This window comes from Anolis sagrei, chromosome 3 (assembly GCF_037176765.1).
Source record: "Anolis sagrei isolate rAnoSag1 chromosome 3, rAnoSag1.mat, whole genome shotgun sequence".
Lineage (NCBI taxonomy): Eukaryota > Metazoa > Chordata > Lepidosauria > Squamata > Dactyloidae > Anolis > Anolis sagrei.
The window spans coordinates 196670349-196688427 of record NC_090023.1 but is presented as its reverse complement, the minus strand read 5'-3'; the positions used below and the strand labels follow the sequence as shown (position 1 = coordinate 196688427).

At 44.0% G+C, this 18079-nt stretch overlaps 2 protein-coding genes across 3 annotated transcripts in view; one reads left to right on the top strand and one right to left on the bottom strand.

The window, feature by feature from the left end:
* UROS (uroporphyrinogen III synthase) overlaps positions 1–2045 on the bottom strand; it is a 25394-nt gene extending 23349 nt beyond the window's left edge. Inside the window, exon 1 of one of the 2 annotated variants that reach the window (XM_060768618.2) lies at positions 1954–2045. The gene's annotated coding sequence lies outside the window, so the exon portion shown is untranslated. The remainder of the gene's footprint in view (positions 1–1953) is intronic. The other variant, XM_067465792.1, reaches the window with a different exon arrangement.
* BCCIP (BRCA2 and CDKN1A interacting protein) lies at positions 2021–18079 on the top strand. The gene is made up of 7 exons (XM_060768616.2): positions 2021–2213; positions 7906–7980; positions 9295–9375; positions 11045–11140; positions 12898–13085; positions 15388–15562; positions 17488–18079. Exons 1-7 carry the CDS (start codon positions 2037–2039, stop codon positions 17656–17658), a joined length of 963 nt encoding a protein of 320 aa, XP_060624599.2. The 5' UTR covers positions 2021–2036; the 3' UTR covers positions 17659–18079.

Sequence of the window (18079 nt, the reverse complement as noted above, 5' to 3'; positions counted from 1 at the left end):
GTCTTTTCTTGTGAGTTAGGTTTTTTTTTATGATATGGCCAAAGTACAACAGTCTCAGGCTGGATCTACACTGCCATATAATCCAGTATCTGATCCCACCTTATCTGCTTTGAACTGGATTATATGAGTCTATACTGCCAATCTGGGATCAGAAAGTTGATTACAGGCAGTCCCCAAATTAGGAATAAGATAGGCTCTGTAGGCTTGTTATTAAATTGAATGCGTATGTAAGTTGGAGCACTTCACTTAGGCGATCCCTCGTAGTCCGAGGATGATGGTCCTCCAACATCGGTGTTCTGGCGGTGGGTCCGTAGGTGACTGTGGAGCCCTATTCTTGACCTGCATCTTCTCCCACAGTGAGAGCATCAGTTTCCAGGTGGAAGGCGGTCCCAGTCAGGGTTTGCTTGACGCATCTTCCTCTTGGCACGTTTTTCTCTTTCACCCTCCATTTGTGCCTCTTCAAATTCTACAGCACTGCTGGTCACAGCTGACCTCCAGCTGGAGTGCTAAGGGCCAGGGCTTCCCAGTTCTCAGTGTCTATGCCAGAGTTTTTAAGGTTAGCTTTGAGCCCATCTTTAAATCTCTTTTCCTGCCCATCAACATTCCGTTTTCCGTTCTTGAGTTCAGAGTAGAGCAACTGCTTTGGGAGACGGTGGTCCTGACAATGTGGCCGGTCCAGCGGAGTTGATGGCGGAGGACCATCGCTTCAATGCTGGTGGTCTTTGCTTCTTCCAGCACACTGACAATTGTCCACTTATCTTCCCAAGAGATTTGCAGGATTTTTCAGAGGCAGCGCTGATGGAATCATTACAGGAGTTGCTTGTGATGTCTGTAGACTGTCCACGTCTCGCAGGCATATAGCAGGGTTGGGAGGACAATAGCTTTATAAACAAGCACCTTGGTATCCCTACGGATGTCCCAGTCCTCAAACACTCTGTGCTTCATTTGGAAAAAAAGCTGCACTTGCAGAGCTCAGGCAGTGTTGTATTTAAGTGTCAATGCTGACTTTGGAGGAAAGGTGGCTGCCAAGATAGTGGAAATAGTCAACATTTTCTAATGTTACACCATTAAGCTGTATTTCTGGCATTGGAGAGGAATTGGCCGGTGACTGCTGGAAGAGCACTTTGGTTTTCTCAATGTTTAATGACAGGCCAAGCTTTTCGTATGCTTCTGCGAAGATGTTTAGAGTGGCTTGTAGGTAAGTTGGAGCAGGTACATAGTAATGGGCGCTCCATGCAGTCATGTCAGCCACATGACCTTGGAGGTGTCTACGGGCAATGCCAGCTCTTTGGCTTAGAAATGGAGATGAGCACCAACCCCCAAAATTGGACACGACTGGATTAATGTCAGGGAAAACGTTTACCTTTACCTATTCTGGGATACAGGTCTGGGTGGAAGGGCCCATAATAAAACCGCAATAAGGCATCAATATTCAGCTTGGTTTTGGCCATTTGCTGGACACAATGCAAATAACTTTATTTTTTATTTTTTTTGTGGATAAGGAGATGTTGTTATATCAGTGAATTGAAAAAGTAAATACTTGGCTTATTTTGCATAGATGTCCAGGTAAATCAAGTGTTTTTAGAAGGTATAAAGGGGTGCATCCTCTCTACACTTTAGAATGAATGCAGTTTGACACCACTTTTAACTGCCATGGAGCAACACGATGGAGTCGTGGGAGTTGCATTGCCTCAACCATACTACAAATCCCATGATTCCCAATAGCATTGGTCACTATGAGTGAAAGCAGTGTCGAATCTGCAGGTCATGACTGTCAGGCTGCCCCCTTCTTGACTGTTTTGAAAGCGCCCGGTCAGGCGAATCCAACCGGAGGGGTTTAACGGGGGGAGCGGGAAGTCAATCAGCCCGTCGTCGCCATGGCAACGCATACGAGCAGCCCCCTCCCCTTCCTACTTCCAGTGGGCGACTCCAACACTCAGGCGTTCCACTCACCTAGGAGGGAGGGAGGGGGAGGTTGAAGGAATCGGCTTCCTCGTCGTCTTAGAATCCCCGCCTCCCTGGGTCAGGAGGACTCCATGACGCATGCGCAAACTGGCCAGCGGGTGAGCAGCGGCATGGCTTCTCAGGCGAAGCGGAGAAAAGCGGCTGGGCCGCCCGATGCCCTGCGGGAGGAAGAAGAGTCAGACTCGGAGTTGGATAGCGAGGAGGAGGACGATGAGGAAGAAGAAGAAGAAGAGGAGGAGATCAACGAGGTAATCGCCAAGCCGTGATGATCTCTATCCCTCTTCTTTCTTTTCCTCCCAGTCGGCCATGACTTTTCTCACCCAAGCAGCTGGACTACAACTCCCAGCATTCCCTGCTCGGCGAGGCAGTGTTATCCGAGAGCGATGCGTCCTGGGAGTTGTAGTCCAGTGCCTTCAGGGAGTGGGATTTAAAGACACAGGGTACATTAATACTATGTAACATTGGGTTATCAATGTTATTTCTCTAATTGAGTCTATGATAAAAACATGTAGTATGTTTATTATTATTATTATTACTAATAATATTGCAGTATACAGTAGTGATGTAGTACTATATAATAATATATAATACTAATACTGCTATGCTAATAATATTATTTATTTATTTATTTATTTGCCTTACTTATATACCACTGTTCTCAGCCCGAAGGCGACTCACAGCAGTTTACAACAAATATGAACAGCAAAAATTCAGTGCTACAGTATAAAAACAGTTAACAACCTAACACATTACACAATTAATAAACACTTACTACAATACCCATTCACTGTCATCTCGTCATCAAAAACATGTTTCAGATTCATCATCCATTGTTCCATTCCAGTGTTCATTAACCAATCATTGCGCTAATTATTCGAACGCCTGCTCAAACAGCCAGGTCTTCACTTTTTTGCAGAATACCATTAGAGATGGTGCTAGTCTAATGTCCGTAGGAAGGGCATTCCACAGCTGAGGAGCCACCACCGAGAAGGCCCTATCTCTTATATAATACAATATAATACTAGTAATAATCTATATAAATAAAAATGTAATGTTCGTTTGTGGGATTAACAGAACTCAAAAACCACTGGACCAAACTTGGACACAAGACAGCTAACAACCCAATGTATGTTTTTCACTCAAAATATTGATTTTGTCATTTGGGAGATGTAGTTGCTGGGATGTATAGTTCACCTACAATCAAAGAGCATTCTGAACCCACCTTTCTCCCATAAGTGGTTTGCAATTTGCAATGAACACACAGTAAGTTATAGGTCATCAAAGTAAAACATTGAAAAGAAACCCAAACTACAAGCCATGTAAGAAAAAAGATAAATACAAAACCTCCCTCCTCATTCAATAGCTCTTCAACTGTCAAATGTTTGACAGATCAAAATGATCTATATTTGTTGAGACATATAAGAGACTCAACTTACTTTTGCACCAGAAATCCAACCCTAATTAGCCCTTTGCCATGTGACTTCTTCATTTTTAACTATCATTCTTGGGGCATGGGATGCCATCTTGATAAAGAATTCAGAAATCAATATAGGTCAGAGATCTACCAGTAGATCTCTGTCTATCTTCTGCCCAACACACTTGTATTTTATATACATAGTAGGCCTGTTTGATCAAGAAAAAATTTGTTTCTAAATCGATTTGTAATTGGGGTGTTTTTTTGTTTCGATATTTAAAATATTTACAAAACTTTCCAAAAAAATGTTTTGTTATTTACGAAATTTCGTAAATATTTACAAAACATTTTTTAAACTCCATTTGCCTAGTTTCCAACAGACCTCTGAGGATGCCTGCCATAGATGTGGGCAAAATGTCAGGAGAGAATGCTTCTGGAACATGGTCATACATACAGCCCTGAAAACTCACACAACCGGCCTCCGTGCGCCATCCAATCGGCTCCGGCTCCTGCGCCCTCCTCCTCCTCGCGCGCGCGCTCACCCTTACAACCGGCCTCCGCGCGCCATCTAACCGGCTCTGGCTCCTGCGCCCTCCTCCTCCTCCTCCTCGCGCGCGCGCTCACCCTTACAACCGGCCTCCGCGCGCCATCCAATCGGCTCCGGCTCCTGCGCCCTCCTCCTCCTCCTCCCAGCTGTGTTGCAGGAAGTGCCAGGAGGAGGAGGGCGCAGGAGCCGGAGCCGATTGGATGGCGCACGGAGGCCGGTTGTAAGGGTGAGCGCGCGCACGAGGAGGAGGAGGAGGGCGCAGGAGCCGGAGCCGATTGGATGGCGCGCGGAGGCCGGTTGTAAGGGTGAGCGCGCGCGCGAGGAGGAGGAGGAGGAGGAGGGCGCAGGAGCCGGAGCCGATTGGATGGCGCGCGGAGGCTGGTTGTAAGGGTGAGCGCGCGCGCGCCATCCAATCGGCTCCGGCTCCTGCCACGGTGCACTGCTGGGGTGCTTGGGAGCGCCGGATTGGCTCCCAGGCACCAGCAGCACTCAGCAGCCTCCATCCCATTAACGACACGAGCTGAAGCTCGTAAAATATATGGGGCTGCTGTTTCGATATTTTTAAACCCTTCCGGGTTTGAAAATGTGTTTTGAAATCGCGTCGGATGTGGTAAAAATAACGAATTAATAACGAAATAACGAATTAACGAACGAAACCACACAGGCCTAATACATAGATCTCAAAACAGATTGTTGAACATTTTAAGGCATATATATATATATGCGTGGTGGGGATGGGGAGATACGGGAAAAGGAGACCTCGAATTCGGCCTAGGGATCGTACAACAACATTAGTAACTCCAACTCGGTCTCCTGATATGGTGAATTGGTGTAACCAGGTCGGCGGTCCCCCCGGATTGAAGGTGGTGCTGTTGAACGCCAGATCTGTCAATGGCAAAACAGCTTTCATCCAGGATTTAATCCTGGATGAACGGGCAGATCTGGCGTGCATCACGGAGACCTGGCTGGACGAAGCTGGAGGTGTAAATTTGACCCAGCTTTGCCCGCCAGGTTTCTCCGTGCAGCACCAACCAAGATCCGGGGAGCGGGGAGGCGGGGTTGCAGTGATCTATAGAGACTCCATTCTTCTGACCAGGGCCCCCATCCCGCAGTCAACAAATTTTGAATGCGTCAACCTGAGGGTGGGTGACCGGGACAGATTAGGGATTCTGTTAGTGTACCGTCCACCTCGCTGCACTACAGACTCCCTGACTGAGCTAGCGGGGGTGATCTCGGACCTGGCATTGGAGTCCCAGCGGCTGCTTGTGCTGGGGGACTTCAATGTCCACGCCGAGACCACCCTATCGGGAGCGGCTCAGGACTTCATGTCTACCATGGCAACCATGGGGCTGTCCCAACAGGTATCTGGCCCCACCCACAGTGCTGGACATACATTGGACTTGGTTTTCTGCCAGGGATGGGAGGAAGGTGGCGGTGTTGAGGAGTTATCCATCTCTCCGTTGCCATGGACCGACCACCACCTGGTCAGCTTTAGATTAACTGCACCCCCTAACCTCTGCAGAGGTGGAGGACCCATTAAGTTGGTCCGCCCCAGGAGGCTTATGGATCCAGATGGATTCCTGACGGCTCTTGGGGAATTTCCCACCGCCTCGGTTGGTGATCCTGTTGATGCCCTGGTCGCTCTCTGGAATGGGGAGATGACTAGGGCAATAAACACGATCGCTCCAGAACGTCCCCTCTCAAGTAGCCGAGCTAAACCAGCTCCTTGGTTCACTGAGGAGCTGGCAGCGTTGAAGCAAAAGAAGAGGGAACTAGAGAGCGTGTGGCGTTCGAATCCGAGCGAGTCAAATCGAACACGGTTTATGTCCTTCTTAAAGGCATATGCCGCGGCAATAAAAGCCGCAAAGAAGACCTTCTTTGCGGCCACTATTGCGTCTGCAAAGAACCGTCCGGCTGAACTGTTCCGAGTTGTCAGAGGCCTGTTAAAACCCACCATTCAGGATGGGTGCCCTGATGACTCGGCAGCTCGCTGTGAAGCCTTTGCTCAGTTCTTTGCAGACAAAGTCGCTTTGATCCGCTCTGGTCTGGACACCATATTAACGGCAGTCTCTGAGGATGTAACACGAGCATCTGCTTGTCCGGTTTTGATGGATTCATTTCAATTGGTTCAATCCGAGGATGTGGACAAGGTGCTTGGAGGAATGAGAGCTACCACATGCATCCTAGACCCCTGCCCATCCTGGCTTCTGAAGGAGGCCAGAGGGGGATTGGCCGAGTGGGTGAAGGTGGTGGTTAATGCCTCCCTCCGGGAAGGCATCTTTCCAGCCAGCTTAAAGCAAGCTGTAATAAAACCGCTGTTGAAAAAACCATCACTGGACCCCACTCAATTCGTCAACTTCCGGCCTGTTTCCAATCTCCCCTTTTTGGGCAAAGTCCTGGAACGTGTGGTGGCCTCACAACTCCAGGCATTCTTGGTAGACACGGATTATCTGGATCCGGCACAGTCTGGCTTCAGGCCGGGGCATGGTACTGAGACAGCCTTGGTCGCCTTAGTGGATGATCTGCGCCGGGAGCTCGACAGGGGGAGTGTGTCCCTGTTGGTGCTTCTGGACCTCTCAGCGGCCTTCGATACCGTCGACCACGGTATCCTTCTGAGACGCCTCGCGGGAATGGGTCTTGGAGGAACTGTTTTACAGTGGCTCCGCTCATTCCTCGAGGATCGGTCTCAGAAGGTGTTACTGGGAGACTCCTGTTCAACCCCACAACCTTTGTCTTGTGGGGTTCCTCAGGGCTCAATATTGTCTCCCATGTTGTTTAACATCTACATGAAGCCGCTGGGTGAGATCATCCGGAGTTTCGGAGTGCGAAGTCATCTGTACGCGGATGATGTCCAACTCTGTCACTCCTTTCCACCTGCTACTAAGGAGGCTGTCGAGGTCCTGAACCGGTGCTTGGCCGCTGTGACGGTCTGGATGGGGGCGAACAAATTGAAATTGAATCCAGACAAGACAGAGGTACTCCTGGTCAGTCGCAAGGCCGAACAGGGTATAGGGTTACCCCTGAAGACGCAGGTTCGCATTTTGGGTGTGATCCTGGACTCATCGCTGAGCCTGGAGCCCCAGGTTTCGGCGGTGACCAGGGGAGCATTCGCACAGTTAAAACTCGTGCGCCAACTGCGCCCGTACCTTGGGAAGTCTGACTTGGCCACGGTAGTCCACGCTCTGTTTACATCCCGTTTGGACTACTGCAACGCTCTCTACGTGGGGTTGCCTTTGAAGACGGCCTGGAAGCTCCAATTAGTCCAATGCTTGGCAGCCATGATACTAACGGGAGCGGAGCGCAGGGAGCATACAACTCCTCTGCTGCACCAGGTCCACTGGCTGCCGATCTGCTACCGGGCTCAATTCAAAGTGCTGGCGTTGGCCTTTAAAGCCCTAAACGGTTCTGGCCCAACTTACCTATCCGAACGTATCTCGGCCTATCAGCCCGCCAGGACCCTAAGATCTTCTGGGGAGGCCCTGCTCTCTATCCCGCCTGCTTCACAGGTGCGGCTGGCGGGTACGAGAGACAGGGCCTTTTCTGTGGTGGCCCCGCGGCTATGGAACGCCCTGCCCTTGGAGGTAAGATCAGCCCCTTCATTGATGATATTCCGAAGAAGATTGAAGACCTGGATGTTTAAGCAGGCATTTGGTTAACCCAATGCAGCGAATGGTAACTGACTAAAGGACTGGCAACATGGATGACGAACTGGATCACGTTTTTAGTTAAGAGTCGAACTGGATTGGTATTGATGTATGAATTGTGTTTTTATGTTTTTTATGTTTTTTATGCTTTTAACTGTATACTGTTGATTGTTATATTATGTTGTAAACCGCGTTGAGTTGCCAGCTAGGCTGAGAAACGGCGGTATATAAATATAGCAAATAAATAAAATAAATATATACCTTAAAGGAATTAAAAAATAACTTTTATTGGCAAGCTTGTGTGTGACACCTCCTTTGTGTGTTTTTGTCCACAGGAAATAAATGTTGAATTTGAAGCGCATTCCATATCTGATAACGATAAAAATGGAATTAAAAAATTGCTGCAACAGGTGAGTGTATCAGATCTTACAGTTCTTCTATGCCGAGTTATCATGACATGAAATACAATACCATGAATAACAGATTGGAGATTGACAAACACGTGCACTGTGTTGGTTGAATTATATTCTTTGTTTTGCTGGGGGCAGGGGGGTGGTAGAAGGAAAATTAATGAAGCAAAGGGTCCCTTTGCATACTTTTATGAAGAAAAAGATATGGGGAATTCATTAGATGCAATATGTCATTTGAGCCACCTTGAATATTCTGAATGTTCAACATTTCAACTTTGATATCTTCTTTTTATATTGATCATGTCATATCTAATCACACGGTATGGTTGATTGGGACTTTATGAAATAACATTCAAGCATTAATGTTATAGAAACAGAAAAGATGATGAATATGCACATTATTCAACACTTCATATATCTATTTGTGTCGACTTACATATTCATCGGTTGTAGGGTTTTGTGGCTAAAGTGAAGAGCCTCTCTTATCTGTAGAAGAAACTGCAGGAAAGGTTTCTTGGTTCACCTGAACATTAGGAAGAACTTCCTGGCTGTAATTGCTGTTCAGCAGTGGAACTCACTGTCTCAGAGTTTAGTGGAAGGTCCTTCTTTGGAGTCTTTTAAACCGAGGCTGGCTGACCATTTGTTGTGTTTTTCGTGCATGGCAAAGGTTGGATTTGATGGTCCATGTGGTCTCTTCCAACTCTATAATTCTAAGTTTACTACATGGGTGTCAACCATAAAAAGTTATAGTTGTCACTCGCATGAAGAGGCTCTATGGATATGGTAGATTCTCCAATTAGAGTGGTATTTTTCTTTTGTATGTTAGCTTGAGAAGGAAAGGATGAGGAAAATTCTGATACAATTTCCCTTAACTGTTTATTCAACCCAAATAAATAATGGCTGTATAGAGCTTTTATAACAAAGAGGTTAGTGATTAAACCTGAGTAAATTGTGCTGGAAAGTATATTGAATATTGGCCTAAATATCATAGCATCACAGAACTGGAAGGGACCACCAAGGCCATTCAATCCAACCCCCTGCCATATTTTATTATTATTATTTCAAACATTTGTACCCCATCCTTCACAACCTCTTAGGGTGGACTCAGGGAGGATTACAAGGGCATACAGGAACACTCGCTGAAAGCACTCCTGACAAATGGTCATCTGGCCTGTCGTTAACCCCTTTAGGTGTCCCTAAGTGAGATATAATATGACTGGAACATGCCATCAAACAATCATAATAATTTATTCCTAATAACAATATATATATTCTTATTAAAAGTCTAAAGTCTTTTTCTTCTCTTGCCCTCAGCTGTTTCTGAAGGCTCCTGTTAATACAGCTGATCTGACTGATATATTGATACAACAAAATCACATTGGGAGTGTTATCAAGGTATGACTATCTTCTAATTTTTATAATTTCTGTTGTTGTGTGCCTTCAAGTTGTTTCTGATTTATGGTGACTTTAAGGCAGGTATGAGCAAATCCAGGCCCAAGGGCTGAATGTAGCCCCTTGGGTTCTTTTTCTCAGGCCCATCTCTCTCTCTCTCACCATCCTATCCTTTCTTTCTTCTCTTTTCTCTTCCTCTTCTCTCCCTCCTTTCTTCCTTCCCTTCCACCCTTTTATCCTTCCTTCCCTCATTCCTTCTTCCTTCCTTCCCTTTTGTCTTTCCTTCTCTCTTTCCTTCCCACCCACCTTCCCTCCATTCTCTTCCACTCTTCCTTCCTTCCATCTATCCTTTCCTCCCTCCCTTCCTTCGGGCATTCAGACAACCTGGCCGGTCCAGTGGAGTTGATGGCGGAGGACCACCGCTTCAGTGCTGGTAGTCTTTGTTTCTTCCAGCACGCTGACATTTGTCCGCTTGTCTTCCCAAGAGATTTGCAGGATTTTTCAGAGGCAACGCTGATGGAATCGTTCCAGGAATATGAGGAGTAGGCAATACGGGGTCTAAAGGATACACTTTTTCTCTCCCGTCCACCATCTCATCCTGACCAAGACCAATCCTTTTGGGATCCAAACGTTTCCCGTCTCTTTCTTTCACTTTCTGCCTCTGAAAGAGAAGAGGAAGGGGAGGAAAGGGCAGTGAGGGGGCTTGGGGAGAACCCTTCCTACTCCGGCCCACCCTCCCCACTCCGGCCCACCATGCGGCCCCCAAGTTAGAAAGTTTGCCCATGCCTGCTCTAACGCAAACCCTGTGAGAAATATTAAAAATTAACAAGGTATTTTAAATTACAAACATGTGAGTCAAGCACTGAAAGAGTTAGTAGGCCAAAGCCTGCTAGAGTCAGTGGGCCAAAGCTAGTGTCACCCTAAGGAGAGTGATTTGAACAAAACCTGTTAGTGTTAGTAGGTCTCAGTGTGAGAGAAGCCTAGTCTGAGAAAGCTCCAGTGTGAAGGCTTTTGTGTGTAAAGATACTGTGTATTTGTTTATTTGTGTTATGGAAACCTTGTTGTAAATAGTGCAACCATATTATTTTACTACAAAGAAAAGCCTCCAAAGGAAGATATAACATTGGTCTGTGTTTTTGTTCTTTTTATCACTTTCGGCTATTGATACTGGGCCATGTTGTTGCTGATAAGTTACTCTGCTATACGTTTTTGGGGAGGGTCTTTTGTTAATAAGCCCACTTGCCTAACAAACCTGTCACAGGAATTTTGTTTCTTGGCAAAATATGTTCAAAGGGGGTATAGCAAGTATGATTTACCTGATGTTAACCAGTGGGCTTTCATAGATAAGCAGGATTTCAAAACTTGTCCAAATTCCTAGCCCAATGTCCAAACCACTGTACTATGCTGACTCAACTTTCCTAATTAGTACATTATTATTTAAATGCCTTTGTGGTCTCTTCAGTAGCTTCTTCAAAACAATTTCACCTTTGCCAAATGTGTTTTTAAACTATTCCCCTTACATATGTTGCTTTATGAGGAGAAGACCATGCAAAGCTGTTTATAAATAAAGAATAGGAACTAGCATATTATGATGCTGACAGAAAGCCTGAATAGCAGTGCCTAAGAGGATATTTGTCTGGTAGTGTTTTCTCCTTTATTTTCTATTCAATAGCAAGCAGAAGTTTTAGAAGAAAGTGATGACGACGATGAAGTTGATGCTGATGAGGTGTTTGGCTTCATAAGCCTTTTAAACTTAACCGAAAGAAAGGTCAGTAATAAAACCTTGTTTTACTTGGATGTTTTTTTAATATTCTGCTGGCAGTCCATAAAATATTCTGTGTAGCTTTACAAATGAAATTCTACTGCATTGTGATTTAAATACTTACTATAGTGATATTTTTAACACACACTGCACACATACACACAAAATATATAGGTGCTGTTTCTTTGCCACTGTTAACTCATATGACTTTGTTGCTCGTTTTGCTCTTATTTCTATTCATGCTAAAGTAATAGGAGTTTTAGCCGTTGTACAGGTTATTTCATTTTTTTGGTTGCTATGGGTTTTCCAGGCTGTATGGCCATGTTCCAGAAGCATTCCCTCCTGATGTTTTTCCCCCATCTGTGGCAGGCATCCTCAGAGTTTGTGAGGTTTGTTGGAAACTACGCAAGTGGGGTTTATATATCTGTGGAATATCCAGGGTGGGAGAAAGAACTCTTGTCTGCTTGAGGCAAGTGTGAATGTTGCAGTTTACCACCTTGATTAGCATTTAATGGCTTTGCAGCTTCAAAGCCTGTCTGATTGCTGCCTGGGGGACTGCTTTGTTTGGTGGTGTTAGCTGCCCCTGATTGATTCAGGTGTTAGCTGCCCCTTCCTTTTTTAGTGTTGCTCTTTATTTACTGTCCTTATTTCAGAGCCAGATTTTTTTTTCATTTTCATGGTTTCTGTTGCAATTGTCCACATGCTTGTGGATTTCAGTGGGTTCTCTGTGTAGTCTGACATGGTGGTTGTTAAAAGTGGTCCAGCATCTCTGTATTCTTAAATAATATACCGTGTCCAGGTTGGTTCATCAGGTACTCTGCTATGGCTGACTTCTCTAGTTCAATTAGTCTGCAGAGCCTTTCATGTTCCTTGATTCATGTTTGGGCAATGCTGCGTTTGTTGGGCCCAGTGTAGACTTGTACACAGCTCCATGGTATACGGTAGACTCCTGCAGAGGCAAGAGGATCCATAGCATTTGTTGGATTTTCTTAGTGGGTCTGTAGATAGTTTGTAGGTTGTGTTTCTTCATCAGCTTCCCTATGTGATCAGTGGTTCCCTTGATGTATGGCAATTTTAGGACACTTTTCCTCTGGGTGGAACTTTCTCTAATGTCTTCTTCTTGCAGCTCTTCTGATGTCTGTGGTGGAGTATCCATTGGCCTGTAGAGCCTAGTTTAGGCTTGTAGGAGGTGGGGTTTGCAGATTCTTTTTGCATGGTCTGCCAGGGCTTTAATTGTGCTTCTTTTTTGAGTTGGGTGATGGTTGGAGTTTTTATGTAGGTATCTCTCCGTGTGTGGACATTTTCTGTAAAATGTGTGGCCCAAGTGTTGATTTAGTTTGCGGATGACTAAGACATCTAAAAAAGGCAGTTTTCCATCATTTTCATTTTCCACGGTGAATTGGATGTTTGGGTGGATGCTGTTGAGGTGGTCCAGGAACTTGTTTAGTTCTTCTCCTCCATGACTCCAAATGGCGAAGGTGTCGTCCACTTATTTCGTTTGACACCTGTCTGCTTTGCTGTGGCTCTTTAGTAGGAATAGAATACAATTCCTTGATCACCATTTTAATTAGAATTTCTTCTTCCCCCTGCTGCAATGCCTTTTTCCTAAATAACTTTAAAAATGAAATCGCTACAAATCATTAAAAGTCACAGCGAGACATTTCCCACAGTCTGCACGCCAGTGCCTAGAAGGTCTCTTTTCAAGTTGCCTTATGAAAATAATTATTTTACATTGTAAAGGAAATCTGTCCTTTGATTCCTAGGGTACGGAGTGTGCTGAGCAAATTAAAGAGCTGGTATTAAGCCAGTCTGAGAAGAACTGCGAGCAGAGTATGGTTGAACAGTTGGATAAGCTCTTAAGTGACACCACCAAACCCGTGGGCTTCCTCCTCAGTGAAAGGTTCATTAACGTCCCACCCCAGATTGCTCTGCCCATGCACCAGCAACTGCAGTAAGGACTTTCCCACAAATCCTTTTCAAACTTGTACCCTTGGATGACATCTGAAATGCTTTTTAAATGGAAATATTTAAAATAGGAGGATGACATGTAAAATACCCTATATACCTAAAGAACAGAGGCTGGGAAGCAAGAAACCAGCATTTGAGCATTGTTGTTTCATATGGGAGTTGATGGAAATATTCCATGTTTCATACATTGCAAGTGGTTTGTTCTACTTCTGTGACTGCATCTACTTTGTAGAATTGACACAATTTAGCTGCCCTGGCTCAATGGTGTGGAATCCTGGGAGTTGTAGGTTTGGTGAGGCACCAGCACTCTTAGGTGGAGAAGGCTAAAGATCTTTTATTTATATAATTTTTTATTAGTTTTATTTTCCAGGTTTACATTAAAAACATAGGATAAATACGGTAGGGTGGGGGGAGGTAGGGGGTGAAGTGTAGAGGAGAACAGGGTGGGAGAGGGGAAAGGAAGAGGGATTGGGTAAGGGAAGGGTGGGGAGACAGTGCAGGGATGGGGATTGGGCGGGTCGGGTACTTCCAGGTTCCTCCAGAGTGATTCATACAATTTAATATTTATGTACACTTATGGGTATGTATACAAAATGTGTTCTCATATTTGCTTGTCCACGTATATAAATTCATTCTAGCATACATTTTTATCTCTATGCTTGGGTTTGCTTACCCAATTCTTATTTATCTAGTCCTTGGGTTTCATTTATAAGTCCGTCATATACATCTCTTTATTTTCCTCTTTTATGAATTCTAGTACTGAATTTCCAATCCGTTCTTTGAGGTTTTGTGTGGTTCTGAGAGATTCTCTGTGTCAATATGTCCATATTTATTATGTCCATTATTTTGATTGAGAAGGCTAAAGATCTTATAAAACTACAACTCCCTTGATTCCATAACATTAAACGGTGGCAGTTAAAGTAGTGTCAAACTGCATTAATTCTACAGTGTAGGCCTGCCCTACATGAAAGCATTTTGTGAGGAATGTAAACAAGGTATTTAAAATACTGCAGCAGTGTGTTGAATCAAGACAATTCTCAAGAAAGTTGTTCTGTGGCTGGAAGACAACCAGCTAAAAACAACTATATTAATAGGAGCCCCCAGTGGCACAGTGGGTTAAACCTCTGTGCCGACAGGATTGAAGACTGACAGGTCAGAGGTTTGAATCTGGTGAGAGTGCAGATGAGCTCCCTCTATTAGCTCCAGCTCCCCATTCTGGGTTTATATGACTGTGTGGAAGGGCCCCGAGGCTGAGAGAATGTGACTGACCCAAGGACACCCAATGGCTGAGCAGGGATTCAAACCCTGGTCTCCAAAGTTTTAGTTTGCTGCTCAATACACTATTTCAGCTCTTAGGTGGAGCCACCAGTGGCACAGTGGGTTAAACCCTTGTGCCAGCAGGACAGAAGACCAACAGGTCAGAGGTTTGAATCTGGATAGAGCGTGGATGAGTTCCCTCTGTCAGCTCCAGCTCCCCATGCAGGGGCATGAGAGAAGCCTCCCACAAGGATCCTAAAACATCAAAACACCTGGGTGTCTTTTGGGCAATGTCCTTGCAGACAGCCAATTCTCTCACACTAGAAGCGACTTGCAGTTTCTCAAGTCGCTCCTGACACGACAAAAAAAATTAAATAGTAGTAGCTGTTGTGTGTGGTTTTGGAATGGCAGGATAGGAGTGGAAGTGAAAAAGTGTATTTCTGAACATGGAGTGATTAGCTCTAGTTTCTTAGATATGGTTATCAAGGCTTTCTATGGTAAGCCAATGGTGACTGGTAGATAGCATATATTCTGTATCTCAAAAACTAGAGCTGATAGGGGGGGAAACGGGTGCCATTGTTGGAATCAGCAGGTCAAGTATACCCAGAAACAGGACTAGTATTTGAGACACCAAAATGTGTATTGTCCAGTGTTTTATTTGAACTGGACCAAATTGTTGTTTGAAAAATGAGTTTAAAATATAGTGTGATGTAAAAAAATGAGAATTGTGAAGTCTACATTTGCAGTATCTTAGAATTCAATCCATGATTGCCTATTAAATACACTGGCTTTTCTGCACACTTTTCTATGTAAAAAAGAACAAAGGAAAACAGCCCTGGCACTCAATGGCGTATAGTTGTAGCAAAGCACTCCCGTTTTTATTAGGAGAGGAATGAAAATGCCAGAATCCTGAAATGTGAACTTTGGGCACAACAGAAGTTGTTTTCACATGACCTTTACTGCAGTTATACAAAGGTTTGAATGCAACGTGGAGAAACTTCTGATTGGAAACATCTGCTTACTTCCAGAAAAGAGCTGACAGAAGCTCAGAGGACAAACAAACCTTGTGGAAAATGCTACTTCTATCTTTTAATCAGTAAGACTTTTATTGATAAGAAGGCTCATGCTAGAAAAAAAGGGAGCGGCGCCCATCAGAAAGATGAATTGATGTTTTCAAACGCCGAGGAAGAATTCTTTTATGAAGTGAGTCTGTTTTTTCTTGTTTGTTAGTTCAGTTTCTTGGATGCACTTTGATTTATATTGTAGAAGATATGAGGTTTTTCCCCCCTCCTTACTTACACATGAAAAGTTTTTGAACACCAGAGGAGTGATTTAATCTAAGATGTAATGCACGTTGATGCTAATGGATAGAATAAGTCCACTTTTATCCTTTACTGTTACTTCTGCACTATTGCAAAAGACAAGAAGATCAGCACACATACAGGATATTTGCTTGTAAGGACTGTTGTAGCCCCTAATAATGTGCTTTAATTGTCGGCATTGAGGTTCACCCTTCGTTGTGAGAAGTTTACATCAGGAGACGATGTTACAGATTATCTTATTAGATATGACATCAGTATCAATGCTGATACTGATGTCATATCTAATAAGTGCTTTCCTTCAAGAATTATGTCTGATTTTGGGAGCTCTCAGCAAATTCCTTCCTTGGTTGGAATTACTTCGAGTGAGTAACACCATATTTATTTGAATCTAGTGCACCTCCATTTTTAAAACCCTGAAACCAAAATAAAATATTTGCTGGCGAATGTAATGGGCAGCGGCAAAAAGTGCACTCAACGAATCAGAGTTGAAAGAGACCTTGTGAACCATCCAGTCCAACCCTCTGCCAAGAAGCAGGAAAATCACTAGCACCCCCGACAGATGGCCATCCAGTCTCCAAAGAAGCTCTGGGGCAGAGAGTTCCACTGCTGAACAGTTAGGAAGTTCTTCCTAAGGTTCAGGTGGAATCTCCTTTCCTGTAGTTTGAAGCCATTGTTCTGTGTCCTGGTCTCCAGGGAAGCAGAAAACAAGCTTGCTCCCTCCTCCCTGTGACTTCCTCTAACATATTTATACATGGCTATCATATCTCCTCTCAGCCTTCTCTTCTTCAGGCTAAACATTCCCAGCTCTTTAAGCCGCACCTTATAGGGCTCCTTTCCAGACCCTTGATCATTTTAGTCACCCTCCTCTGGACACATTCCAGCTTAGAATCAATATCTCCCTTCAATTGTGATGCCCAGAATTGGACACAGTATTCCAGGTGTGGTCTGGAATTGTTCTGTTCATCTATCATCTTTAAATCAGCATCATATTGATATAAAACTGGCACATCAAAAGTGGCAGAATACAGCCAGATTAGTGTCTCATGAGTTTGGTCACAAATGAAGCTAACTGAATTCCCCCAATCTACAATATTCCTATAGAAATACTGTTTTTTGTACCCACAGGGGTTTCCTTCAAGGTTTATGTCCCATTCATAGGGAGGAGGGAGCAGGCTTGTTTTCTGCCACCCTGGAGGAGATGAGGCTGCAGAACAGTGGCTTCAAACTACAGGAAAGGAGATTCCACCTGAACATGAGGAAGAACTTCCTAACTGTGAGAGCAGTAGAACTCTCTGCCCCAAAGTGTGGTGGAGGCTCCTTCTTTGGAAGCTTTTAAACAGAGGCTGGATGGCTATCTGTTGGGGATGCTTTGAATGCAATTTTCCTGCTTCTTGGCAGGGGGTTGGACTGGATGGCCCATGAGGTCTCTTCCAACTCTATGATTCTGCAAGTTATTATAAGTATTGCTGATAAAGTTACCTTCAGGCTATGTATATAAGAAACATAAATACATTTTGTATTTGGACTCGAGTCCCATCTCCAAGAAAACTCATGCATGTATATGCAATACAAATATTCCGAAACCCAATATATGTGTTTCACATACCCAATCTGTATGTGAAACACTTGTAGCTCTGAGTTCTATGAAAAAATGACAAAATCTTCCCTGACAACTGATTTTCATTACCATAGAATTCTTGTCCCTCTTAGAAAAAAATGAACTATGACAAATAATGATTATGATAAAATGATGATGATATCAGCATAAACCAAGTGCTTTTAACCTGGTTTGCATTTTTGTTTCAGAAATCACTTCTAAAATTCAGTTACTCTGTCGAGGAGGAGAGTGATTCATGTTTGGGAGGCAGATGGTCTTTTGAAGATGTGCCCATGCAACCTTTGCGAACAGTGATGGTAATCCCTGCTGACAGGATGGATGCTATCATGGATAAACTCAAAGAATATCTTTCTGTCTGAACCATTTTCCCTCGTAATGGTTTTGTGCAAAGTCACCCTTTAAGACTTTGACTTTTGAGAGGTGTCTTCTTTCAGGATTTCCTTTGTATTCTTACAAAATACGAGATTTATGCAACTAGCCACCTGCAACACCTTCCTTTATAGTGCAATAAAAAAACCTTCAAACCTAATTGTTATTAAATAATGCTGAATACTTTTCTAAAGAAGTAAATACTTTTCTAAAAAAGTCTAGACTGTTTCTGTGTTGCCAAATATAAAAGAGGAATTCTTATGCTTGATGTTTTGTCTCTGTGATAAAATATCTCAAACCCCATATATAAAAGAAGACGCTGGATTATGGCTTGTACATAAAGATTATGGACACTTCAATGTTGTTTGAGATAGGAAACATATTGAATAATACATCAAGTGCTTCAAGATA